The following is a 26,849-nucleotide window of genomic DNA, read 5'->3' as shown; positions in this document are numbered from 1 at the left end:
GGATGCACCCGAGGGCCCCTCAGCGCTCGGCACCCGCCGGGCTGTGACAGCTCCGCGGATAAATGTGCTCGGCTCAAAGTCCTCAGTTAATGGCACACAGCGCTTCCAGCTGGACCCACCGGCACAGCGGGGCTGAGGCCCGGACCCCCAGGCGGACAGGAGGGGATTTTTCCAGCAGTTTAACAAGCACAATGTGGGGAACAAGGGGTTGATTGCTTGGGGGTCGTCCTGATTTTTGGAGAATCTGTGTTTGGTGCAGAGGGGGGGTCAGGTGGTGCTGGATGGGGGATCCTGGAGCAGGAGCTCTCCCGGCAGCTCCAGCTGGTTTTTAACCTTGCCGATGCTGCTCGGAGACCATCACCGAGCCCCTCCCCTGGCCAGAGCTCCCTGTGAAACAGCCTGGGTGTAGCTGCAGCAGCGCAAACGTGCCCCGTCCCCTGCCGGACAGCCTGGAGGGCTGGAAGGGCGAGGAGCCAACGCTGCCTCCCCCACGCTCATCACGGGGCGGAATTAACGAGCTGTCAGCACCGGGGAGCCTGAGCCGCTGCTCCGGCTTAACTCCAGCACTGGAGGCACCGTGCCCACCGGGCTGGAGTCACCGTGCCCACCGGGACACTCCCGACACGGTGGGGACACAAAAGGGACCAGCGGCAGCCAGCACTGGGGTCACCGTGCCCACGGGGACACAAAGAGCAGCAGCAGCCCGCACTGCGGAGCGGGAGGGAAATGATGCAGTGCATGCACGAGCTGAGCTCAAAGGCACCGGCTTTAAAAGCAGCCACCCTCTGGGTCCGGGTTTCGCTTCCAAAATCCATCCTTGTGCTCCCCACAGCCTGGGGTGAGAGTCTGGGGATGTCCTGGGATCTGCCTGGCTCTGCTGGCCCAGCCGGGGTGAGGGGCAGGGCACCCACGGGGCCGGGAGGAGGGCAAGGCCATGGCCCTGGGGGGGTTGGACCACCTGGCCCCATCCCGGCCCGTCCTCCCTGCTCCCGGCCCGCTGCCCACGGCCCATCCCTCGGATGCCATGGATTTCCAGGCTGCAGAGACATTCCCTGCCCCTTTCCAGGCTGCACAGACACCCCCTGCTCGCTCGGCACAAGCGCGGGGTAGCTCAGGCGGGGCCGGGGTGCCCCGGGGACCCCAGGGTGGCTGTCCCAGGGTGAGTGATGTGACCCCCGGTGCTGGCTCCATCTCCCCCATCTCCCAGCTGAGCAATGCTGGGATAATTCCATCCCTGGCTGCGCGGATTAATTCGCTAATGTGCCTAAAGTGCCCCGATTCAGGAGTGATTCACGGCTGGAAAGGCCGGGGGGAACATCACAATTATCCGAGGCCCATTTCCATGGGAAGGGAGGTGTCGGGATGAGGAGGGAACACGGCAAAGACTTGGTGGTTTGGGAGAATTCAACAGCGCACGGACAGATTGTCTCGTTTCCACCAGCACGGGAGACAAGAGGCGCAGATTTGGGAGCCGTCTCCCCCCGGAGGGTCCCCGGTGGTGCCCAGCAGCTTCCAGAGGAGCTCGGAGCCTGCTTGGGAAGCTCGTGGTTGTTTTCCACGCAGCAGCCGAGATCACCGAGCGCTTCTGGAAGGTGCCGGCAGCAGCTGGAGCAGGGACGGGAAGCGGCTCCCGATCCCCAGTCCTGATGGAGGATGAAGGATGAGGGGGGAAGGTTTAGAAGGATCAGCTCAGGAAGGAAAACCAGACTGGGAATTGCGCTTGGAGAGCTCGGGCTCCACAGCGGGGTCGTTTTTCACAATCCAGGGAAAAGCTGCAGGAGAGGAAAAGCTGGGAGCGGTGACCCCCCACACTCCCGGCAGCTCTGCTGGGTCCTGCTCCACACCGGGATGCACAACCCCGAGCATCCCGTGCCTTTCCCGAGCCACGGGCCGCAGGAAAAGCCAATTCCCTCTGGCTCCGTGAAACCTGGAAGGCTCCAGGCAGCTGCAGGGAGGGAGCCCTCGGTGCATTTTGTGCCATTTCCCCCCCTGCAGCTGCCCCCAGCTAAAACTGCAGCGAGATTTAAACCCTGAAATGTTATTTTTGGCTCTGGCGACTCCAGGGACCCTGTGGCTCTGCCTTTCCCTTTAAAACCCTGCTCCCTGCTGCCCCGTGATTGATTCCCGGTCCTTTCTTGTGTTAAAAAAAAAGGGAGGAATAAGAATAATAATCAGAAACTCTGGGCAGCCCTGGGTGAGGAATCCCCGGCCCAGCAGCCCCACAGAACATTGTGCAAAGCACCAAAACTGGGATTTCCCCCCTTTTTTTCTTGTTTGCTCAGAATTTTTTTTCTTTTTGGTAGGATACTTCCCAAACTTCCCTGCAATTTACACAAAGAGTTAAGCGGGTTCTGGTTCCCATCCCACCAATCCTCCTTGGCCAGAAGGGCAGAGCATTTAACTGGGAGTAGGTAAATAATTTCATTTACATTTCTATGGCTTCGCTTATCCCAAAGGGCTTCTGAGGCACGAGCCCCTCCTGGAATGCAGGTGTTTGGGCAGGGGGGGAAGGAACCATCTGGCTGAGTACGTGAGGAGCCAAGGACGTCCGGGGCAGAATCCTCCAGAAACTCCGGATTCCACGTCCCTTTTTTTATTTTCCCCTTGGATTTCAGTCAGATCTCCCAGGTGGGAGCAGACACGAACACCACGGAGCAGAGCCGGGACAGAAATGCCAGGAACGGGGTTATCCCGGTGGGGTTTGACCCGGGTTGTTGGGCACCATTCACCACCAAAGCCAAGGAGCCTCCCGAGGTCTGGGCTTCGGGAGAGGGGCGCAGGGAGGGAAGGAGCAGATGGGGGAGTTGGGCTATGGAACACCTGGGACGGGAACGGCGCCGCGCTTTGTCCTGGGCACACAGCCCAGGAGCCCCGGGAGGGCTGCGGGAATTGCAGCCCCAATTGCCTCCGGGCTGGAATCACAGGGATACAAACCCGAACTGGTTCCCAAATCTCCACTGCGTGAGAGCAGGGAGGGTTTCCTGCGGCACCGACCCCGCTCGGGGGGGACGGAGCCCATCCCACGGAGCAGATCCCTAAAAGCCGGCGGGGACAAAGCCCGAGCAGCGCCGGGTCCCGGGAATGCAGCGATCCCCGCTTTCCACACGGTGGAGCATTCTGAAGCGCCGCTTTCCTTTCGACGCGAGCGCGGGTGATTAAAAGCCGTGTATTAATTACCGCTGCCCCAGGAATTAAGGGGAGAGGCCCCGCGGTAATTAACGGGGTGAGCGAGGGGGTGGAGCGGCCGCGGGAGCGTCAGCGGCTCCAGAGCCCGAGCCCGGCGCGTCCCTCGGGATCGCCGGCTCTGGATGGGAATCATCACCGCAGCCCCGCTCGAGTCCCCGCAGCGCCGCAGCTTCTCGCTGTGACCTTGGGCAGCCACCGATCCCCGCGGAGCCTCCGTCCTCCCGGGCCGCTGCGAGCGGAGCGACCGCAGCCCAGTAACCAAGGCACGGCAGCTCGGCGCTCTCCCGCGGGCTCCGGGCACAGGGACCGAGGAGAAGGCGCGGGATGAGCGGAATTCCTGCCCTAGGGAAGAGAGCGGCCGGGCCGAGCAGTTCCGCGGCGTTGCAGGAGGAAAATTAGGAATTATCGGGAATTATGCAGCTGCTGGTGGGTTTTCGGGGGACGCTGCTCATGTGGGGAGAGACTCGTGAGCCCCTGGTACAAAAGACCGGGTGAAAAAAGAGAAAAAAATAAAAATAAAATCAAATCCCCCTCTAAGGCTTCAGCTCTTCCTGCTGTCCCCTGCTGCTCATTCAGTGTCACCCTCCTGTCCTGGACACCCGACAGCTCCTGAAGGAATAATCCAGGAGCTTTTCCCAGAGTTTTATCCCCCAGCAAACAAACGGGAGGGATTTAGAGTGCGAGCGAAAGAATGCCAGGAAACTCTTGTCCCTGCACAGCCCAGGAACAAGAATGGAAGTGTAAAAATAATTAAATCCGAACCAGAGTCCACGAATTTGCCGCATCTCCGTGCCCCAGGAGGCTGCGGAGGGATTGGAAAACGCCTCTGGAAAGGGGGCACAGCCGGGAGAGGCTTTGGCAGCGGGTGGGACCCTGGGATGAGCTGCTCCGATTCCCTGCTCCCTGCCAGGCTGGCATCCTGGAATTCAGTGGGAATTCGGGGTGAGGGCAGAGCCCTGCAGCCCACAGGGCACCTGAGCCATGGAAAGGGAAAAGGACAAAAGGGAAACTGAGGCAGGACAGAGCCAAAGGCTGGATTTGGGATGCCCAGGGCAGTGTGACAGGACAAGGGGCTCGGGTGGTGCTGTGGGAGCTGCCGCGCCAGGCAAAGGGACTCCAGCCGCTCCCTCAGCTCCAGTCCAGCCCCTTCCTGGCCATTCCCAACCCCATTCCCCAGGGCTGGTGGAGGGGAGGTTCCATCTGGTGGCTCTCCCCTCGGAAGAGGCCCCACACCACCCCCCCGCACTCACCATTGTCTCAGAGCTCCCCGAAAAACGGCCCTAAAACAAATCCTAACACAAAACTCGGCTCCAAGGGGATCCGGCTCTGCCTGCGCGCGCTGGAAGCGCCAGCGTGACTCAGCCTTGACCTTGGAACGCCACCACAATCACACGGAGGATGCCACGGCCCCATTCAGCTTTTTAGGGCCCTGGAATGGTGATTTCCTTCAATTCAGCGCAATATTGGGAATGTGCCCACCCATTCACGGAGCACGAGCCGCCGCTGATGGCTTTATCGCCTGGAAAAGGGGTTTTTGTGGATTTATCTCCCGGGGAAGCTCCAGCAGCAGCAGCAGCTGCCTGGGAAGGGCAGCAGGTCAAATGCAAAGAGAATTCAGGTCACTCAGAGCTTTGGGGTTTGTCCCCTTTAATCGGTGGCACGGAGGGAAAAGCTGCAGGGAAGTGCCGACCCACGGATCCCAGGCACGGCTTAAACACAGCCCAGAAATGGGGAGAGGGAATTCCTGAAGAGTGGGAGATCACCGGGGGAGAGGGACAAATCAGGAGGGGCAAACTGAGATTTGTGGGTCCTTGGGAACAACAGGGATATTCTGGAAAGGAGCTGCAGAAATCCCAGGGGATTCCCTCCGGGCTGCCCAGGGGAGCTGTGCCTGTCCCATCCCTGGAAGTGTCCCAGGCCAACCTGGGGTGGTGGAAAGTGTCCCTGTCCCTGAACAAGTCCTGTCCTCACACCCCTCCTCACCCAGCCCTATTTATGGAGCTCCCAGACCTTTTCCCAGAGCTCCATTTCCCACCCTGCAGCAGTTCCCTTCATTTTCCTCATTTCCAAAGCACCAAAAATTTTCCGGCAGTGCCATCCTCAATCCGTGTATGAAAACTCATTTTCGTGCCTCCCCCTGGAGATTTTGGCCAACCTGCAGTTCCCTTCCCTCCTTCCCTGCCCCTGCTTCCCACATCCAGCCGCATTCCCGACTCCTGCCTGCACCGAGCCGTCAGCACTGCGGTAATTAAAGCTTTTAAAAAAGGAGAGGAGCAGCAGCAGCAGAAAAAAATCGGCGTTTGCCTCTTTTTGCCTCTCGGAAGAGCCACCTGTTTTATCGGAACGGGGATTTATGGGCACATTAACGCGGAGCTGCTGCTCCCACCCTGATGAGGTTCTCAGTGACCCTCTTCTCCCTGGAGATTTATGACTTCTCCCAGCACACTCCCATGCCCGACTCCATCCTGCAGCTCCTGGATTGCTCTTTCTTCCCCCAAAATCAGTTTGCAGAAGGGACTGAGTTTTCCCAGCCAGTGGGGTCAGGTTTTTGTGGCAGAGGCTGTTTGCCTTTATCCCATTTTTTTCCATGAGGGGACTCACACCGGGAGGATGGAGCTGACCCTGTGATGGATGAGGCTCGGGGAGCAAACACTGACATGATCCCGACAAAATTCCGAACAAAAGCTGGAGCCTCCCAGCTGCACTTTGCTCCCAAATCCCCCCCTGGCTACCCCAAACCCTTCCCCCTGCAGCCCCCGACAAAACCGAGCAGATAAAATCTTCAAGTGCCCGGAAAACCTTTCCCAGCAGCTTCCCCCACATCCCAGGGCGAGGTGAGGATTCAGTGATGTGGAAACACAAAGCCAAGGTCACCAAAATCGCATCCTTAAGGGGTCTGAGCCATTTTTCCCGCCCACGTTTCGGGCTGCAGGTAATAAAATCTCACACGGAGCAAAACGCATTGAAATTCTCCTCCGGAGCTCTGCGAACGTCGCGGTTTGCAGCAAACGCCAGCCGAGCCTCGGACAAGGAGACAAGAGAGGCACAGAGGTTCTAACACCAAACCACGGGCAGGAATCGCCTCCCCCGGCCACGGAGCCACGGGCCAGGGCGCATTCCCGTGGGGAACGAGCAGGCTGGCTCAGGAGCAGCGTTAGAAGGGAACTGCAGCAGTGCTGCGGGGCAGGGAGAGCTCACAGCCGAGTCCTGGGCACTGCAGGGAGCTGGGAAGGGCTCATTCCCAAATCCCTGGCACTGCAGGACACCGGGAAGGGCCCACACCGAGTCCCGGGCGCTCCGTGGCACCGGGAACCCCTCCCGCGGTGACTCTGCGGCAGCAGCAGCAGCGGGGACAGGCGGGAGCCTCACAACAAAAGGGAAGGCAAGGGAAGGGCAGAGCCGTCGCGGGATCGGCGGCTCCTTCCATTCAAGCCTGGCCTGGATCACGTAGAGCCCTCCTTTGGGTGCTTATTCTCACAAATGAGGGGTTTTGGAGACGGAACCGCTCACCCCCGTCCGGAGCCGATGCTGAGGGGGTTTGAGCAGCCAGGGCTGACGCTCTGAATTCCCGACGATTATTCCGGTGACCACAAACCCTCCTGGCCACCCCGGCCCCCGCCACGCCCCCGCCTCCCGCCTCAAACCGCAGCCACGCACACATTCCCCGTTTATAAATATCCCGGAGGGAAACGGCCAAAACCCTCTGCCGGTGCCCCAGGGGCGATCCCAGCCCGTCCCCCGCCCGAGGGTTTTGTTCGGCAGCGCTGAGATGCGCCCGCAGCTCGTCCTGCGCTGCCGCAGAGCTCCCCCAGCACAGCCCAGCCCAGCCCAGCCCAGCTCAGCCCTGCTCGCACAATTCTTTATTGTCTGCATCTTTATTCCCAGGGGGAATTTTAGGACTTTAATGTTTTTATTGTTTTAATCCGGCATAAAAAAAGAAAAAAAAAAAAAAAAATCACTTGAGCTCGACAGCTGGGCCGAGTGCTCGGAAGCCGCGGTGCTTGAGCAGGTGTTAAACACGCGCTGCTGCTCCGAGATTTAGGGAGGTTTGAGAGAGGCGGGATGAGCCCGAGCCGAGCTCAGCCTCTCCTGCCCCGCGTTTCGCTTTTCTGCCGCTCACCGCGAACGTGCTTCGGCCAAAATTCAACCCGAACCCGCGCGGGGCTGACCCCGCTCGCCGCCTTCGGGACGCGCCGGGGCTGCTCTTTAAGAAAAAGCCCCAAAGGTGCTTTTTTCCCTCTGCTGACCCCTCCATGCCCAGCCCTTTGTGGAGGAGCATCGCCAGCCCGGAGCATCCACCCCGCTGCTCCCGGTGCTTCCATGCCCCCTGTATCGACCCTCAACAGCCCGACCCGAATCCCGACCCTGAGGAAGGTTCTCACACAGAGCAGCGAGAAACTGAGGGGGGAAATGTGAGCCCAGAACGCCCCGAAGTGTAAAAAAATCGCCTTAGTAGGAATCCCACATCTTTCTCTAGAAACACAGGAATTAAAGGTGGTTTTCCACCCTGCTCCCAACATTTCCGGGCTCCGGGTGCTCAGGACACGCTGCGTCCTGTTTGCCCGTGCTCCAGCATTCCCAGTGTTCCCAGTATTCCCGCTGCCAGCGCCGGGAGAGCCGCATGGATCCCGCGGCTGCCGCAGAGGGGCGGAGCGGCCTCCGCCAGCCAACAAAGCATCCTTTGGAGAAAAAGGGAGGATTTCAGCTGCCGGAGCCGTGCCGAGCCCAGGCTGGGCTGGGACCGAGCAGGGAAGCAGCTCAGGATTTAAACCCCCGATTACTTGGGTGTTGAAATAAAACCAGGGCACAGGGCGGGGTCCAAAGGGAAACCTTCGAGTCCTTCTCCATCTCACAGAACCCCTCGACACCACCGGGGAAGGGGATAAAATCCCAGACACATTCCCCCACCTCCAGCTTGGGTTTTTTTAATCCTTAAGTGACAGCTTGGCTGGGTTTTACACAAGAAGTTTACAGAAAATCCTGCAAATTCAGGCACCTTTTGAGGGCTGGATAAATCCTTTTCCTTCCCAGCCTTATCCCTGCTGCGATGCTGATTCTGGGATATCCATGATGCTGATAACGAGGTCTTTGTCAGAGCTGCTGCTCCGAGGAATAAGTGATTTGTTCTCGCAGTAAAATAAAAAGGATTTACAATTGTCTCAGAGCAGCGGGCAGGGAGCGAGCGGGGCTTCAAAACCAAACAGCCTTGACTTCAAAATACCGCGTTTAACATCGGGAAATATTGTACTTGCCAGGAAAACACCCCCAGCTCAGAGGAGGGAGGAAAAGCTCCAACCCTGAGGATTTGGCAGCTTTGGTGGCAGCTTTGGTTGCACTTTAAGACCCCTCCCTCCCTCCCCCAGCAACCTCCCGTCCTCCCCACTCAGAGCCCCATTTCCATGGGTTTTAGGGGGGATAACACGCAGGTTCTGCAGTCCCTGGCAGAAACCAGCCCAGGCCCAGCTCCGAGCCATGCTCAGGCTCCAGCTTTGGTTCAGAGCAGTTTTCTGCTCCCCCCCGAGCCCACGAGCACCAGAAGTGCCCGAGCCTGGCTCAGCTCCTGGCAGCACAATTTGCATTTCTGGGACAGAGCTCCAGGTGAGGGCTGGGCCCAGCTCACTCCGCTCACAGCAGAGACTCCGTGGGTGTCGAAGTCCCTTAAAGCCAAAGAAGGAGCCACCCCCTGTGAGGGCACATCCGAGCTCCTTCTGCAGGGATTTTTGCAGCCCTGATCATGTTCCCAAAATAAAAGAGAAACCCTCTCTCCTCATTCCCTGCTGCTGCGGAAAGTGGAGACCATCCCATTAACTGGGAACAGCGAGGCTCAGCAGAAAAATACAAACCCCAAATAAATCAGAAATTTAAATCATTCGAAACCTGGCGGGGTCTGAGGAGCTCCAAACCCGGCTCGAGGGGCACAAGGATGAATAGCAAGCCCTGAGTAAAGCCCTGAGTAACAGCCATGAGTGCAGGGTTGGGATGCTCGCCTGCAGCCAGGGCAGGGAATGCTCCTCCTGCTGCCCTCGGGAGTGCCCAGGAGCACCCCACGCACACAGACCCACGCTCACATCCCTGGCTGCTCCTCTGGAGCCCCGTGCTGGCTCCCGGCCCCTCTCCCCAGATTATTTACGGCTGCCGAGTCTGCACGTCCCCCTGGCACAGCAGGAAAGGGCCCGGCCCCTTCCCTCGATCCTGAGCCACCCTGAGGGCAGAGCCAGCCTGAGGGCAGTGACACCCTGAGGCCAGGGCCACCCTGCCCTGCCCGGAGGCCAGCACGGGGTCAGGACGGAGCCGCGAATCCCTCGGGAAGGGAGCAGGGAGAAGCCCAGCGAGGGCTCTGCAGCAGAAAAGCCTTTCCTGCAAGGACACTGCGGCGCGGAGCTTCCCGGCTCATCCCAGCTCATCCCGGCTCGTTCCCGGCTCATCCCGGTTTCCCAAGAGCCCTGAAGGCTGGGGCAGTGCTGGGAACACCAGGGCAGCGATCCCACGGCTCCTCATCGCCGCTGGGTCAGCCCGGGGGGACCAGACCCCTTTTCCTGCAGGGAACGGGCGCTGAAATCCGGGTCTGGTGCCTTCCAGAGCCGCAGGATCCGCGGGAAGCCAGCGGCTCCTCTGGCAGCCGGGCTCCTGGTCGGAATTTGGAAAGCTGTCCGGCCCCGTCTCCGCGTGACAGACGAGGGTCTGTGGCCCACACGTGCTCCCACTGCAGAGCAGCGCCGGCGTTCCAAGAACTGCCAAGGAACCCCAGCCAGAGGAATGATAAAGATTTTAACTTACAGGAAATGCTGCTATTAAATAATATTTAAGTCTTAATTATATTTTAAACCAACCATTTTAGAAAAAAAGAAGTTCTATTACGGTGCTTTTGTAGTTAAAGGTCTGTCAACATTTCCATTTTAAACCTTCATTTCTAGGGGGTTTATAATTTGGCCATAAAAATTCATTCTAGGCTGGAACTTGGCAAACAGGGGCTCAGCCTAGGAGCAATATTTTTTATTATCCAATTTGGTTTAAATTGGTTTGGCCGTTTTTAAGTTATAGGAGTGTAAAAAATAAACGTTTACTGGTTTCAGATGCCTTCTCAAGCTTATTATTATTCAAAATTAGCCTTCCCCCTCCCCACCTCCAAAAATACCTTGGGCGAGAGGTGGGAGAGATCATTGGGCTCTGCTGACAGTCCAGGAGTTACGGCTCAAATTAATTCCCTCCTTTTCCTGCCAACAACTGAAGAGTTCCTAGAGCCAGCCCCGCTCCCGCGCGGAGCCATTCCGGCCCTGCAAGGCCGGGAGCTTCGTGCAGCATCTGCCACTCGGTGCAGGTCCTGCAGCTGCCTGGGCCTTGGGCTGCCATCAATAATTAACTCTGAAACCTGCATTCCTGGGAAATCACGGGAGACCTGGACACGAGATGGTCCTTGGCAGGGTTTTCCATCAGCTCCCAATAAAAAGCTGCAGCTGGGAAGGAGCCAGGGGTGGGCAGCGAGGAATTCCTGAGCACAGAGCTCCAGGTTTTCCCTGGGTTTCAACAACGGAGCGGGAGGTTTATGGATCAGCCTCCAGACCCACCTGGGTGCTGTAGGGACGCGGCTGCGACGTGTCCCCGCATGCCAAGCGCGGCCGAGGGGGAGCTGTGGCCCAGCACAGGAAAAAGGAGGATTTTATCACTGCTCCACCGTTAAATTCCACTGTTTTTGAGTTAACATTGGGCTGGCACAGGGAGGGGCAGCAGCGCGGCTCGGGAGGGACTTGGGGGCTTGTGGGGGGAGGTTTGGCACTGCCTGGGGCACCTCCCAGGGCTGCAGGTGGGATGGGCACTGGGCTTGGGTCCCTGGGGACACGGAGCACCCAGCCCAAGGTGGAGTGAGGTCCAGGTCACCTGAGGGTCCCGGAGCCAAGAGCACCGTGGGGTCCGGGTCACCTGGGGGTCCCGGAGCCAAGAGCACCGTGGGGTCCGGGTCACCTGGGGGTCCCGGAGCCAAGAGCACCGTGGTGTCCTCCCTCATGGGTGCTCTGATCGGCTCCCAGGGCCAGGATCGTCCCTGGCACTGCGGGAACTGGGCCCTTGCTGGCAGTGGGACGAAGCTGGACCAGGTACAGGCACAGCTCAGGAGCCACAGCTGGGAATCCCAAACTGGAAATCCCAGGCTGGAAACCCCGGAGCAGCCAAGGCCATGGGGACACGGTGCTGCCCCACAGCTGGAGTGGTGACAGGGTGAACTCCCCGCTGCTTGGGAAGGGGAAAGGCCATGCTTCCCCCCCCCCCATGCCCTACACAGGGAATAATCCATATTGGTTTGGATTATACAAGCCCCAAACCCCAGCTCAGCCAATGGCAGGAGCGTTTGGGGCCTCATCCATTACTGGGCAATGGAGATTTAAGGGATAATGGTCGTGGCAGCAGCGTACACACAGCAATAAACTGCTTCTGAGGTTGGTTAAATGCCAAGTGATGCTGAGGCCTGGACGCCATAAACATTATTTCTATTATATGACAAGATAAGAGGATACAATAAACCTGCGAGAAGGGGAAAAAAAAAAAATCATTTTCTGGCCCGGTGCAAAGTTCTGGGCTTGGCGTTTCCTGGATGCTGCTCAAGGCGTCACCTCCGTGCGAGGGTCCGGGGGGATGAACTGGTAAATGAAGGGGCTTTAAACAGCAAACGATTGTCTGAGGAAATGGCCTGGATAACTGGAGCTCTGGAATGAGGGCCGGAGGGATGATTTGTGTGCCCTGTAAAAGGGAAATGCTGCGCAGGGAGGGAGGGGAGGGCCGGGCAAGCGGTGCTCCCTGTTAAATATACCCAATATTCCGGTCCTGCCGGTACTTTGGGCAGCAGGAGCGGCCACGCAGTTTCATCAGGGAGGATATTCCTCCACAAGGGTGCTTTGGAGAGCCTGGAGCATCCCAAAGCCTTCAGGGCTGGTGTCTGCTGGGTCCCCGAGAGGGTTTGAGGCCGTTTTCCAAGGGAGGAGATGGAGCCAGTGGAGAAACTTCCCTGTGGCTCCTGAGGCAACAGCTGGAGCCCCCTCTGGCTCCAGAGCTGTGCTCTGGGTGTCCTAATGAGCCAGCTGAAGGTTTAATTCCCTAATTAACGAGGTGGGGCTGTCCCAGTGCCCAAACCTGGGGAACACTCCCAGCCCCAGCCCTCCCTGCCCCTCAGCACCGGGAGCGGCCGCAGTCCGGAGGGTGATGAGCAGCACACGCCAGCCCGGATCGATTTCAGCACACGGATTCAAGGGAATCCTCGCTCCAGGCATCCCTCTGCGCCTTCCCGGGGCATTCCAGCTCCAGGGCCTGCTCCAGCTCCCTCCTGCCCTTCCAGGGGCAGGGACAGCTCCACTCCCTCTGCTCAGGGGGCTGCAAAAGGGGAACTTCGCCACCTGTCCTTGCGGGGAAGGCGCCGGACACGCGACCTTGGCCGCGGAGCCTTTTTCCACGGCACGTTCCGAGTCAGCTGCGCCAGCCCGGCCCGGCTGCTGGGAAGTGATAGCTGGGAGAATCCCAAAATAACCCCCCCTGCAGCCCTGGCAACCCCAAACATGTTTACAGCCCGCTGCAGCCCCGGCCATGCGGGGCTCACGCACACAGATCTGCTCGGCTATTCTGGGTGCCCTCTCCCCCTCCTCGCTGCCCTCGGCAGCTTTTCCTGCATGGAAACAGGGAAAAAAGGGAGGAAAAAGGGTTTGAGGCCTCAGAGATGGGGCTGGTGTCGGATACAGAGGGATGGAAGCAGCTGCTGCAGCAAAGGATTAAATGGGAAGTAAAATAATTTGATTTTATACTTTACACTGAAGGGGGAATCGGTGCTGGTTTCACAGAGCTCTGTTTGGTTCTGCCAGTCCCTCTCCTCCTCCCATCCCAGCGAGCGTTGGAGGAGGCTGATCCCAAATTCCAGGGAGCAAAAAAGGGACTGGGCACCTTGTCCCGCTGTCCCCGCTGAAGGGACACCCAGGGACCCGTCCCAGTTTGCTCAGGTGGCACCAAAACCCCTCAAAAACAAGGAACACCCAGGAAGCTCAGCTCAGCCAGGATCAGCTTAGGATGGGGTCTGAGGGGTGAGCAGGGCTTGGCAAGGCTCTGAAACCTTCGGGGTGGGGCTCAGGTGCAGCACAGGGGACAAAGCCCCACACTGGGGGGACACTGGGATTTCCAGTGGGAGCTCTGTGGGTTCTTAAGGGATGACCTGATCCAGGAAACACCTGGAATTCCGTGGGGGGCATCCTCTGCCCTACAAACAAACAGAAACTCCATCCCCAGCCTGGAAATCAGGCCCCGCTTTTCCCCCAACCAGCAAAACCCATTAACCACCCTCAGAACCACCTCAGCCAGGGCTGTGGCGGATTCTCCACCCCTGGAAGAGTTTCCCATCGAGCCGGGCTGGATCATCCCGTCCCATCCCTGCTCTGTCCTGAAGGACGTTCCGGGAAAAGCGTCTGCGAGGTCAGGCTGGATCCCCATGAATCATCCTGCTCGGAATTACCAGGATTCCAGCATTTCCATATTAACATGAAGAATTGTCAGAATTACCCATAAGCAGCAGGCTGGAACAGCCAGAGGAGGAAGCAGCCACCTTTAGATGTCATTTGTGGGAGATTGTGGGAGATTAAATTTAAATACATTGTTGTTTGCCTTAATTGCTTGTTTGAAGCCGGTTTTAGGGCCGTGTGATTGAAGGGCTCACACCATTAAGTGCTCAAACACAGCTAATACATTTTATAAATGGCCTGCACAATTTCACAGGCAAAGAAGTTTCAGATAAAAAGCAGCCTCCAAAAAAAAAGAAAAAAAAAGGCAAAAGGAGGAAGTTCACCTGCAAGAGGGGAGGGAAGGATCTGGGTGAGGCTCCTGCCAGAACAACCAGAAAGCTGGGAAACCCTAAATATGTGGGTTTGAAGTCCTCAGGAGTTCCCAGATGAGGGTTTTGACTCATTTTTGTGCTGTGAAAAGAAAGAGCAGCACGGATCCCTCACAGGATGCTCCCTGGGGATGCAGAATTCTCTTTAATTTCAGTTAAAGCCCCACAGGAGGCACGGAGGAATTAAACAAAGTGAAGAACTGGACACACACAGGGGCCTTGGGATTGATTATCGTTCCCAAACCAATCCCAGTTTTGCAGCCAGGAAAGCAGGGTGAGCACATTACTCAACCCCTGACTCAGAGCCACAATTTCCCCCCCAAAAAAGGCATTTTGAGGTCCCAGTGCTTCAGAACAGGGATTTGGGAACAACCCCAAATCCTGCTGGGCTCTGCACGGGGCTGCACTTCCAGGGCAGCCCCAGCTTCCAGCAGATCCCATTAAATCAGCAGGAATTCCCTGATCCCCCAGTTCCTCCCAGTACCAAGGGCCAGAGAGCCCCTGAGCTCAGTTTTGGGCCGGCACCGTTTTCCCTGGAAATGAGAGGAAAACGGGATGGGGGGGAGTGACTGGAGGAGGATGTGCCTCCTTCACCTCCCTCATCCAGAGACCTCCACAGGGGCTCCAGGGAGGAGAAAGTCACAACGGGTACGGAAAAAGCCCCATCCCAAAATAGCGTTTTGGGGACCATTTACCACAGCCCATCACCTGTCACATTCCCAGCTGCTCCAGAGGAGCAACTCTGGAGCCTCCTTGCCCTGGAGGGGTTTGGATCCATCCTCTGGGAGCGGAATTAGCGGAGCAGGCCCAGGGGAGGTCGAGTCACAACAATCAGCCCCCAAACCACGCAGGGTTTGCTGAGAGCTCAGAGCTCACAACCAGGATTTACACCCTGCAGATCCCGGGATCTGACTGCCTCCTGGGACCCCACAGAACGGTGCCTTGGAGCGCTCTGGCTCCGGGACAGAAGGGCCCAAATCCCGCGGGATCGTACCTGTCCGCAGCCCGGGGCGCCGCACACGAAGGGCCTGTCGTCACCCATCCTTCACAGCAGCCTGGAGGGCAGAGAAGGGGAGAGAAATTGTTAAGCGAGCCCAAAAATCCCCACCAGCACCAGCAGGAGCTGCCCCTCTGCTGGGATGTCGTTTATCAGCCCTGGGATAGGAATTATTCCAGCCCCAGTTTAGGATTCGGGAGGGACTGGGGGGGTTTTACAGCTGGAAGGGAACCTGGAAAGGTGTGGGAGCTTCCCTGGGCTCCCAGCACAGCCCAGAGGGTTACGGGAGCTTCTGCAGCTCGGTGTCACCTCCTGCAAGGTGGGGACAACGCTCAGCCCCTGAGGAGGAGCGGCAGCAAAACCCCCCCAGCCCGGCCTGATCTGCCCTCCCGGGGTATTTACAGGATCAGGGAACATCCTGGGATCCACGAGGATCATCGACCCCAGCCCCTGGCCAAGGCCGAGGATCCCCGCGCACAAACAAATCAGCAGCGACAGTGGCAATCCACAGGAAAACAAAGTGCGAGCGAGCCGCCGTCAAATAAATCCACGGCCTCTCTCTGCACCGGTTATATTTTCAATGGGAGAGAACTAAAATTTGTCATTTAATTAATTAAGGGATTATAGGAGTGGTGCTCCGTTTTACAAGGCAATAATCGGGCTCCCCAGTGGGTAAACTACAAGGCTGATGGCAGGGGCAGTTTATCACGGATTACAGCCAAGGATAACAAAACACTCACTCCTATTATGCTACAAGTGAAGCCGTTCTTATTAATAAAAAATAAGAGTAAATAAAGCAAACCCTCCCTCTCCAATCTCGAATTCAAGAAATAACGGCTCCCTCCACCCACTGATACTTTTACAGCAGGATTTTAAGAAGCTCTAATAAAGCAAATGCTCCCTGGTCGGGGGGTTGCTGTGGGAACATGCTCGGGGCTGCTCCGTGGGGCTCCCAGCACCTCCTGCTCCCAGCTAGGAGATGCTGGGAGATGCTGGAATGCCAGGAAGGGACGAGGAGCTTGGGGGGAGAAGGGTTCTGCACTGGCAGCCCCGAGGGTGGGGAGGGAGGGCTGGTATTTTTAGGAGCTGTGTGAGAAAGAGCTCCAAGAATGCGGCTGGGGAAGCGGCAGGAGCGGCCCCTCCTGCTGCCAGGGAAAAGGGATCAATGAGCTGCTTAGAATGAGAAAAATTGGTTATTTTCCTACTGCAGGAGATGAATTCCCTCCCCTCAGCCCCAGCAGCAAGACCCAAAGGGTGGTGAGAGAGGAGCTGTGATCCCACAGGAACAGAGGCAGAGACGTCCCTGGCGCTGGGCTGGGGCTGGGTTTGTGTCTGGATTTACGGAGCCAAACCCCGGGGCCCATGCAAACAGGAACTGGGATAAACGTCCCTGTCACCAGCAGGAATGGGGACAAACGTCCCTGTCACCAGCGGCACGGGCTGGCAGCCGAACCCCTGCCTGGCCAGGGGTAACAAAGGCACCCAAACATCAGGAACGGCCCCAGAAAAGCCCCAAAAGTGACACAGGGCACAGACCTGTCCTCACCACCAGCATGAGAACTCCGCGCTCTCCCTGCCTCGTATTTACACTTTTGCCAAAGCCCTCTGAGGAATTCAAGCAGCAGGAAAACCATCCTGCAAGCCATGGCACCTCGGCTGCCTCCCAGACAGGACAAAAACCAGAACCGGGACAAAACACAGGGCAAAAAGCTCGGTTTCCTTGAGCTGGAGCGCCAGGAGGATCCTCTCAGCCCCTGAAGCGAGGTTCAGCTGCTGGCTGGCTGCAGAGTACGAGTGGTGCGTCCACACGGGCGCTCAGATTTATGTCACATTTAGCCAGGATAAATTGCGTCCATAAATTCCGCCCTTAAGAAGAGGCCGGGTGAGGAGCTGATTGGATGCCAGGAGCACGTTCCCGGCCCTCTTCCGGCAGCCCTGGGACGATATTTCACTGTTTTGATGGGTTTTAGCACATTGGACACAGCCGGGGAAGGAGGAAACACACAGACAGATCGGTCACACGGCCCTGACAGGGTTGGGGGAGATGAGGGGAATTTTCACCCAAAGCAGGCCTGGATGGGGATTCTTCCCTCTCCTGACCCACAAAGATCACCTGGAGCTGGCTGGAAATGACCCAGAGCGTGTCCCAGCCTCCTCAGAGCCCCTCTCCTGCAGCTCCTTTCCCAGAGCAGGAGCTGTGTGTCTGCTGTGGTTTCAGACGCCCAAGGGACCTTCTGATCCCCTCCGCATCTCCTTCCCACCTTCAGCTGCAGCAGCTCTAACTCCTCCCCACAGCAGCAGCTTCTCTGAAATCAAAATCTGAGTTTTACCCACCTAAAAGGGCTCTTGGGGCAGGAGCTGGAGCCGGGGAGAGGCTGCCCAGGATCCAAGGAAAACCAGAACCTTCCCTCCCCCTCCGAGCCCTTCCCCTGCTGCCCACCAGAGCCTCTGCTTACCCTGAGCTGCTCTTCCCACCTCAACAACCCAAATTCCCCCTCCTTCCCAAGCTGGATCCTGCCAGCGCAGCTGCCGCTGTCCCCACGGTGCCTCGGCCCATGAAGCCCGAGTGGTGCCCAGCCGTGTTAACGAAGCCGCAGGAGAAGCAGAGCCCGCGGTCCTGGGCCAGACATTCCACGGGGGAACCTGGGAGTCCCCGGGAAGGAACGAGCCCCGTGACAACGCTCCAGAGCGGCCTTCCCCAACGGGCGGCCCCAGGACACCCCGCTGGCACCTCCTGGAAGCCAGCTGAAAAAACTCCGCTCAGAAACAGTCTGGGAAGAAGGGGCAGGAGAAGCAGGATGACATTCCCAAAGCCCCTTTGGCACTTCTGGAGCTTTTCCCCCAAGATGCTCCACACACCCCCGAACTGAGCCTTGTGGAGGTGGAGTTGTGGGTGGTGACAGCCTGGTGACACGGGAAGGGTCACACTCTGACCCTGGGCTAGCCTCAGCTGTGTCACCACAGCCACTGCCACACCTTCACCACAACCACCCCAGCCCCGGCCCGCCCTCACACGTTTTGGGATCGGGTTTTGTGCTGCTGAAGCTCCCACGGAGCTGTTCCAGCTGGATTAGAGAAGAACCTGAGGGTGGAAGCATCTCAAGCCGGGATTTGGGAATCTGAGTCTCTTCCAATGTGCCAAAGTCAGGAGCAGCCGGGTCCTCGTCCCCTGGGGGCTCCCACGCTCCTGTGTCCAGCTGCCTGCTGCAAACCCCTTGGGTTTCTACATCACCTCAAATCCCCATGAAAAACAAAAAAAAAACAACTGAAAAATCACCTTCTCCTTAAACCTCAGCGTGAAGCTGGAAGAAACTCCTGGTCCTTAACTCTGCTGAATGCTGGGGATAGAGCTGGGGTGAAAAATGCTCTAAAAATAAGGCTCTATTGTTGTCCTGGCACGTGACTTGCTGCTGCAGGAATGCTGGTGCCCAACTCTTGCATCTGGGCCTTGCAGGATGGGCAGGAATGCTCCGGATCCCAAAAAACACTCGGGGAGATGCAGACACTGTTCTGGGTTGGGTTTGCCAGCACTGATCCCTCTCCAGCAGGGATCCCTCTCCAGCCCTCTCTCCTCCACCAGCACCGCCACATTTCTGGGTTATACCCGTAAATCATGAGGATAAACTTTACATTAATGTGACCACAAAATTAAAGCTGAGGGCTGCACCAACCCTGAACCAAAACCAGCAGAGCTGCGAGAGCCACCTCCTAAAAATAGGCTCAGACTGAAGAGGCACAAAAGCACGCTGCTGACAGAGTCCCTGGGCTGAGGTCTGGGCAGCGGCGAGTGGGGAATGAGCTGCAAAATGAGTCAGGAGGAAGGAAATCGCTGGAGAGAGGGACACCAAGGGACAGGCTGTGCCCAGGAGAGGGGCAGAGAGGGGCAGGAGGGGAGGCAGCGACCATCGAGCCTCTGGGCAGGAGCTCCTGGAGCTGTTCAGGTCCCAGGCAAGGCTCCCGCGGCTCCCTCACCCTTCAGACCTGCAGCTTCCAAAGCCTGGATGGAGCAAAAGGGACAACTGGAGACACTTCAGCATCGGTTTGACAACGGTGCCGAGTGTCTGGGTCCCACGGCAGCAGAGTGGGGGAAAGGCAGACACAGGACTGGGTAAACAACTGCTGGTGCTGGAATTGGTGCCACCCAGCACCCCAAAAAGGGCCCTACAGGGGCTCCGGGGTGAGGGAGGCACCCGGGATGGGACGGTTCAGTGCCACGGCCCCGAATGTTGGCAGGACAGGCACGGCGCGGATCCCCACAGCTTCACCCTGAAAGGAACAGCCCAGGCACAAACCCCGCGCCCTCAGGCCTGCAGCAACAAGCCCAAGCAAAGGTGCAGCTGCAGGTGAGGTGCCTGTGCCAAGAGGCAGCACCAAAACCCTGCCAGGCCACTAAACAGGGCAGAGAGTCCTCGGGGAGGGGGGAGGATCCAGGGAGGGCTGGGGCTCTGTAGGAAAACTGCAGCACCTGGCTGACAGCAGGAGCAAAGGCAGAAATGGGGTTTTACGCACAGATTCCCCCCAAAAAAGCAAGCAGCCTTCATCCCAGCCCGGGTTCCACCGCACCTCCGGCACGGGGAGCTCCTTCTCTCCTCCTCCACGGAACCATCGCTGCTTTCCTCACCCAGTTCAACGCAAAAGGTAAAACCGAGGCAGGAGTTAAAGTCTTGACAAGCCTGAGCTCCCTGGGATTAATTCCCAGAGCCTAACGAGAGGCCAGGCCATCCCAGCTCCATCTGGGGAACTCTGCTGAGCCCCGGGAGCTGCGCCAGGAGCAGCTCCACAAACCCCAGCCCAGCACAAACAAACCCATTCAAACACAAATGGTGCTGGAGGCACCGGCCCAGCCCCAGGACGGGCAGGGGGAGAGCAGAGAAAGCCACAATAAACGAGATTATTATGGATGGCTGCAGATCGGGGCTGGAGAACCCTCTGGCTTCCAGAAGAACACACAAACCCTGGCAGGCTCTGCAGGAGAGAGGGGCCGGTGGCAATCCCAACCCAGAACTGCTCCTGGGCGAGCAGGAGGGGAGGGGAGGCAGCCCTGGCTGCCATTTCCAGCCCGGGAGGAGGAAGCACGAGGCGCTGCCCCCAGGCTCTCCAAAATAGTCCGAGATTTCCCACTGAAAATGCGAGGAAGGAAGCAGAGCGCTTTGAGGCCGGGCCAGGAAAGGCTCCTTGTTGTTTTTCTGAGTGCAGCCGTGGCCAGCTCTGAGCTCCCTGAGCCTCGGGATGAATGTCCAGCACGCTCTGGACGGGTTGGGATCAGCAGGGTCACCCGGAGAACGCGGGGGGAGAGCCCTGTCCTCGGCAGGGCTCGGTATCCCCTCCCTGTGCCAGCCTGGGAGCACCGAGGTCCATCCTCAAGTGAGGGAAAAACAAACAGGTCAAGCTCTTCCTTAAAAAAGCCAGGAGGAAAGCAGGAATGGGGGTCGAACCTGCTTTGTAGAGCCCATTTGGCACCTCACTCCCACTGCTGCCACAGCTCAGAGCGAATGTGGAGCCTGCAGCCACCGGGCACAGGGCCCGTCCTGCCCCTCTGGTGCCCAGAGCTCTCCCTGCCTCTCCCAGCCGGGATCCACCCATGGAAATTGCGAAAGACTTTCAGTTTTGCAGGGAGAGGCCCCCCCAAGGTGGCTCTGAGGCCTAAACTCGGACTTTCAAGTTATTTTGGGGTGTGAGGGAAGGAGGGAGAGTGTTTGCTTTGTAACCAAAAGCTGTAAGAGCTTAAAATTGTCGTGTGGGAAAGGAGGCCGAGAGCCCGGGCTACAAAACCTGCTCTGGAGGCACAACACCCTCACGCTTCGTGGGCTTGATACAGCAAAGCAAACCCAACTGTGTAAACTGGAATATTGGCAGGGAATTCGCTGGAAACGAATCCCCCCCCAGCCACAGAGTATTTAACGAGTCGTTTACAGCGAAACCTCAGCCAAGTCCAAGCATTTCCGTCGGGGCTGGACCTTTCTGGGTGTTCAAGCTCGGAGAGGATCCCCAAAAAGCCAGGACAGCATCGCCTCAGGGGTGCCAGACGTGCAAAACCCTCACTGCTTGCTTGGAAGTGCCTTAAACCAGCCCTGGAGTGGCACAGCTCCTGTCAGAACCTCTCGTGTCTGGCCCTAAAGTGACTCCACAAAGGGACTCCCAAAGCTCCTCCTCGGCTCCCCCAGCAGCAAATGGGCTGCAGAGTAATTCCACGGGCTGTGGGAAAAGGGTCAAACCTCCTGGGAAGGGACAGAGGAGGCCCCAGAGCGGCCCTGGGACAGGGGGCACTGCCAGAGTGCTGCCGAACGCAAAGCAGAGCCCAGGCAGGGGACTCGCACGGCCCCAGCAGCCCCTTCGTTAGGGGAGATCCAGCTGGGGCTGTGCCGGAGATCTACGGCAGCACGGGGAAATAATTCAGCTTTAAGGAAGGAAGGAAAAGCCTCTGAGAGCCACTGCTCCTCACCCAGCCCGGGTAATTACGAGACAGCCACGGCGAGCCTGGGAGAGCGCAGTATTTTACCTCGGAAATGCCTGAGTGACCCAGAAACTGGAGTCCCATTTCCTGAAATTATTTCGCCACTTCAGAGCCCTTGTTTCAATGAAAGCTGCTGCAAACGAGGCATAAGAGCCCTGAGCTGAGCTGGAACATATCTTCCCTGCAAACGTGTGGGGATGGTTTGAAGGGAAGAGCAAAGCCAGGGCTGCCCAGAGCGAGGAGTGGGAGACCCTCAATGGAAAGGAGCACTTACAGATAAAAACCCTGCCCATGAATTGAAATAATGGAGCCAGGGCAGGACAGGGAGGGACAGGGACCCCACACTGCTCTCCCCATAAAATAAAAATATTCCGTCCCACCTGTTATTATCCCGCCCGGGCACTTTCCTTTATTCAGCTTTCGGAGGCTCCTGTGCTTTTACTGTTTGATGCACGAGCCCTAAAACTCAGAGGGGAGCGAGAAATGTTCCAAGCAGAAGGATTTCCAGAGAAATCCCAGGCGCTGCAGCGAGTTGTTCAAGTGGAGCTGTGTTTCGGGGGGGAGCACAGCCGTGATTTCCTAGGCAGGACTTCACAATAACTCAGGTGAAGCTTTATGGGATGAAGGACAAGCATCCTAAAGGGGCTCCTGCAGGGTTTGGGAACAGGGAGGTGCCAAAAAAAAATGGGAAAACAAAGCAAAGTGGGCTGGGAAGGTGAGAGGCATCCGCAGGGAGGGCGAGCATCCCTTGGGAATTCCTCACCACCCCCACCAGACAAGGTCCTGCTCATTAAACCACTGCCACACTTGGGATCTTCCCGACAAAAACCCCACTTGGTCCTGTCTGAGCCCGGATCTGGACACTCCAGGTAGGAGACTGGGAGCTCTGCCATGGAAAAACTCCAAAACCCAATGGAATTTGTGGATAAATTTCCCCAGCTCTGCTCCCACACTTTCCATCTGCCCCCATGCTCTGCTGCAGCTCTGCCCTCACATTTTTAGGACCCAAAATTAATTAATTAATTAATCAACCCCAGGAATCCTGGCACCCAGCTGTCGCCTCAGTGACAATCTGCCTTTGCTCCTCACCCAGCTCTGTTCTACCAACACTAGGACAAAAAAAAGGGAATATTCCTACAGCTGGAAGAGCGGGATGGGCTCCCGAGCCTGACTGCAGATCCCACCACAACAGGGGAGAAGAAAACTTCACATGAATTATATTCATTAGCAAAGCTCCCCCTCCTCACAGCAGAAGTTCACCCTCATTCCCCAAACTTTTCGGGCTCTCCAGCACCAACCGGACCTCCAGAAGCAATCGACTCTCGCTAATTACCACCATTAATTGCTACAAGCGATTAAAGCCCCGCTGCTGCCTCGCACCAAGGCGAGGGCTTGGGCAGCCACCCAAAGGCACGCTGGGCTCTGGGGCCCCTCTGGACGCGGCTGCAGGGGCTGGGGCAGCGCGGGGGCACGGGCACAAACACACGCAGCACCGGGGGCAGGGGCACGGCCGAGCCCCCCGTGCCAAGGGCAGCTCTCGGAGCGGGACCGGTGCTCCAAGCAGAGCCAGGGAGCTGCCAGGCAGGGCTGGGAACGCTCTCCAGCGGCACAGGGCTGGGTAGGGCTCTGCTGGCAGGGGCACCCCGAGCCCCCCAAGGGGCGGCCTCGGAATCCTGGAATGCTTTGGCTTGGGAAGGACCTCGCAGACCCCGCTCCTTCCCAGCTGCGCTCTCTCCTCAACTCCCGGCACCACTGAAAGAGCTCAAATGTCATTTTTTTGGGAGAAGGGGAGGAAAAAGTCAGAGGACTCGGTGCTTTGAAGGTTTTAGGCCACAAAGGGAGCTCAGAGAAACCCTGGGCACGGGCACAGGAGCTTTGTTTGGCCCCCCCGGGGTGGAACAGCCATTAGCACTCCAGGCTCCCCAGGCCCAGCTCCGTCCTGGGCCATTCCCAATCCTTCAAGCCAAGCTTGGAGGGAAGGGGGATGAGCCAAAAACCCCACACTTTAAACCTGGGCTTAGCCCAGGTGAAGCCCCCTGTGCTGGGGCTGGGGCAGGCCCCGAATTCCCGGGGCTCCAAACTCAACAAGGTTTGGGAGCTTCCCAAACCCACAGCAGGGCCGACTCTGCCCCAGGTGAGGGGAAAGAGGCTCCTGGAAAAGAAGGAAATGGAACTTCAGAGCAAGGAATTGAGCCAAGCTCCCGTGAGCCAAGCCTAACTGCAGCCAAAGACGCCGTAAATCCCGGCTCTGGGGAGGGGGAAAACCTGCGAGCGAGCACCAAGCTCTGTGGGCACCTCCAGGGCTGGGCACTGGGAACGCTGGAGCTCCTTGCTGGAACGCTGGAGCTCTCACGGCTCACCTGGGCACAGGCACAGCTGGGCCAGGCTCAAACTCCACATAGAACCTGGGTTAAGCCAGAATTTTTGGGTCTGGGCCAAGCAGATTTGAAGAAGTGGAGACGGTGAAGGACTGAGAGAACCAGGAGATCCACTGAGGATTCCAAGCAGGAATCCAGACAAAAGCTGGGAATGCTGCGCTGGGAGGGCTGACTGAATCCATTTTTAGTCTCTCCAATCAGCTTCTCCCACACCCCAAGCCCAAGGAAAAACCACCTCTGGCTCCCCACGGCAGCCCAGGCCACTGGGTGAACCCACCCTTCTCGCCCACGATCCTAAAATCCCTGAGAGCCCAAACTGTGAATTCCAAGATCACTTGGAACGTGGAGAAAATAATTGATGAATTCCAGGAAGCAACAGGTCCCCGCTGCTGAAGGCCTCTCACCAAAAGGTTTCTTTTCTGGCAGCATTTCCTCCCTGACTGCAGCACAGCTCGGTGCTGAATGAGGGGGGAAGAGCAGTTTGGGAAATCTGGCCTCGATTCTCAGTGCCAGGAAGGGGAATAGAAAAAAAAAGGAGGAAAAAAAAAAAGAAGGGAAAAAAAAAGAAAAAGAAGGCCCCAAGAAAGTCCGAAGGATAAATAAATCCAAGCAGAGGCGCAGCAGCATCACGTGGGATGCAGCAGAAAACGAGTCCAAAGCCAAATCCAAGCCAGAATCCTTCCCCAGCACACACAAACCACCCCGTGGGCACGAAGCCTGTTCCAGGGAGCCCTTCCAAGCTTGGCTCCAGCACGGAGCAGCTCCCAATCCTCCGGCTGCCTCATCCCTGGGATGCTGAGAGCAGCTCCCAGGAGGAGGGAAGGAGGATTCCCTTCCTCAGGATGGACACTAAAGGTCATCTGGACACCATCCCGAAGCCCTGGCTGTCCCCCACCCCCGCGGGCGCTTCCCCTCTCCAACTTCCCCATTTTCCAAAGCGAGGGGATTCCCATCCCAAATCCCCGTTATCCATCCTCTGGCCCAGCTCCGAGCCATTTTGGAAGAAATGGGAATAAAGACGTGAGTGAGAAGCTGGAATTGGTTTTAAGCCACGTCCTTTTACTTTGCCATGTCGCTCCCAGCTGTGCCACGGGTCCCACGGCACTTCCCGAACTGCCCCGAGCAGGAAGGGCTCCTGCGCTGCCCAGGTGGGCTCAGCACCTCCGCGTGCCCCTGACACCTGCAGCTCACCCCAACAAACCCAGAGCACCCCAGGGACCTGCTGGGAATCACTGGAGAAGACCGGGAAATAAGGAACCCCAAGAAAGCAGAAATAAAGCAGAAATTGACATCAGAAAGGAGCCCTGGGCAGAGCAGGGCTGAGTCAGAGCAAAAGAGGAATCTCAAGAGGGAGGTTTGACACATTCCCAAAGTTTGTGTGAAGTCCTTTCCTCCTCCTGCTCAGAGCAGAGGGAAGGAATTCCCGATCCCCAGGGCTCTGCTGCAAACCCCGTCCAGCCCTGAGCTGGGATGTCGGCAGATTGGGAGAGATTCAGGAAAACACGGATAACAGCTGGAGAGGGGCTGATTTCCCGGGAAAAGATGGAAATAACTGCACGTGGAGCAGTCAGGAGGGTGGACACAACCCCAGGAGAAGTGTCCAGTGTCCCACAGCTCGGGATCACCCAGGGCTGGCACCCAAACCCAGGAATTTTTCCATAGGAAAAGGCTGGTTTCAGCTTCTCAAAGCAGACAGGCCGAGGGGAGACTGACTCCCAACTCAAATCCCAACCAATTTATAGGACCAGGATTAAAACCCTTTTCTGAGAGGTTTTCCAGCCCACAGAGGAACCGGAGCAGGGCTCACCCCTCTCCTGCCACAGGAGCTGAACGTGGCACTGCCTTCAAGGAAAAGAGGATGTTAACCCTGCCCCTGCTCTCCAAACGGGAATCTGGTTGCTCAGCCCACCTCCCACAGACCTCTCCCCCGCGTTTACACACTGCAGCTATTCTTGGTCGCTGCTGAGAAAACCCCAACGCAACAAAAACCCCCCAACCAAGCTGGAATTGCTGCTGGATTCCTCTCCAGAGCTGCTTTAGGGACAATTATTTGTGCAGCATTTTGCCAAGAGCTGGAGAACCCCTCTGGATCATCCCCAGAGGAATAAAGTCCCAGCAGGCAGAATAAACTGGGAAGTTCACTGCAGCCGGTGCCACTTTCACCATTAATAAACTGGAACACTGTCCTTAGAGGGACCTGGGCAGGGAAAGAGGTGGCACCTCCACAGGGATGACAGCGGAATGAGGGGAGAGTGACAGAGAAAGGGGCAGGAAGAACCAAACGGGGAGAACTGAGTGTGAACAAGGAGTTCGTGTGGTCACACCTGAGCCAGACAATCCCTGCCCTCAGCAGGGCTGGGGGGCTCCTGGCAGCGGGAACGGCTCCCAGTCGGATCCCACTGTGCCAGGAGAGGTGAGCAGGTGCAGGTTCAGAGTCAGAGCCCTCAATTCCCGGCGGGAATTAACCCCTGACTTCAGAACAAACTCCTTAAACGCACCAGTTCCTGAGGTGTGCACCTTCCTGCTGCTCCCTTCACGCAGCACCAGGAGAGTCACCGACCCCCAGCTCCCCAAACGCTCCCCCCGGGCACCCACAGCCCCTCCGGACCCCCCAGCAGAGCCACGAGCACAGACCCCTCCCCATCCCAGAGCACGGAGTCCAATAATGGGGTTCCTCAGCACCTCAGGGGTTCCGCACAGGACCCCCCCCAAGGCTCCTCCAACCTCTGAAGTCTCATATCTGCCACCCACATCTCTTCAGGGCCCCCCATGCCCTGCACACTGAAGGGTCTCGCCCATCCACGGCCTCCAAAGACACCCCCCACCCCCAAATTCCCTCTCGCCTTCCAAAGCCTCCCCCCCAAGCCCCTCAGGACTCCTCCTGCCACTCCAGGGCTTACCTCCAGAATCCTTCTCCCTTTAACTCCCCGCACATTTGCGGGGGGGGGGGGGGGGGGGGGGGGGGGGGGGGGGGGGGGG

General features: G+C 57.8%; 1 protein-coding gene across 3 annotated transcripts in view; it reads right to left on the bottom strand.

Annotated features, from left to right (window-relative positions):
- The window catches only part of LOC121660626 (cyclic AMP-dependent transcription factor ATF-7), a 35,237-nt gene extending 19,845 nt beyond the window's left edge, over positions 1-15,392 (bottom strand). Inside the window, exon 1 of one of the 3 annotated variants that reach the window (XM_042020036.1) lies at positions 15,036-15,392. In XM_042020036.1, coding sequence (XP_041875970.1) covers positions 15,036-15,083 — 48 coding nt within the window. In that variant the 5' untranslated portion in view covers positions 15,084-15,392. The remainder of the gene's footprint in view (positions 1-15,035) is intronic. The other 2 variants (XM_042020037.1, XM_042020035.1) reach the window with 2 other exon arrangements.
- Positions 15,393-26,849: the final 11,457 nt, after the last annotated feature.

The sequence above is a fragment of the Corvus kubaryi genome, unplaced genomic scaffold (genome assembly GCF_017639235.1).
Source record: "Corvus kubaryi isolate FWS band 111438036 unplaced genomic scaffold, C.kubaryi_AGA036_p1.0 36715, whole genome shotgun sequence".
Classification (NCBI taxonomy): domain Eukaryota; kingdom Metazoa; phylum Chordata; class Aves; order Passeriformes; family Corvidae; genus Corvus; species Corvus kubaryi.
This window is presented reverse-complemented; position numbering and strand designations above follow the sequence as displayed.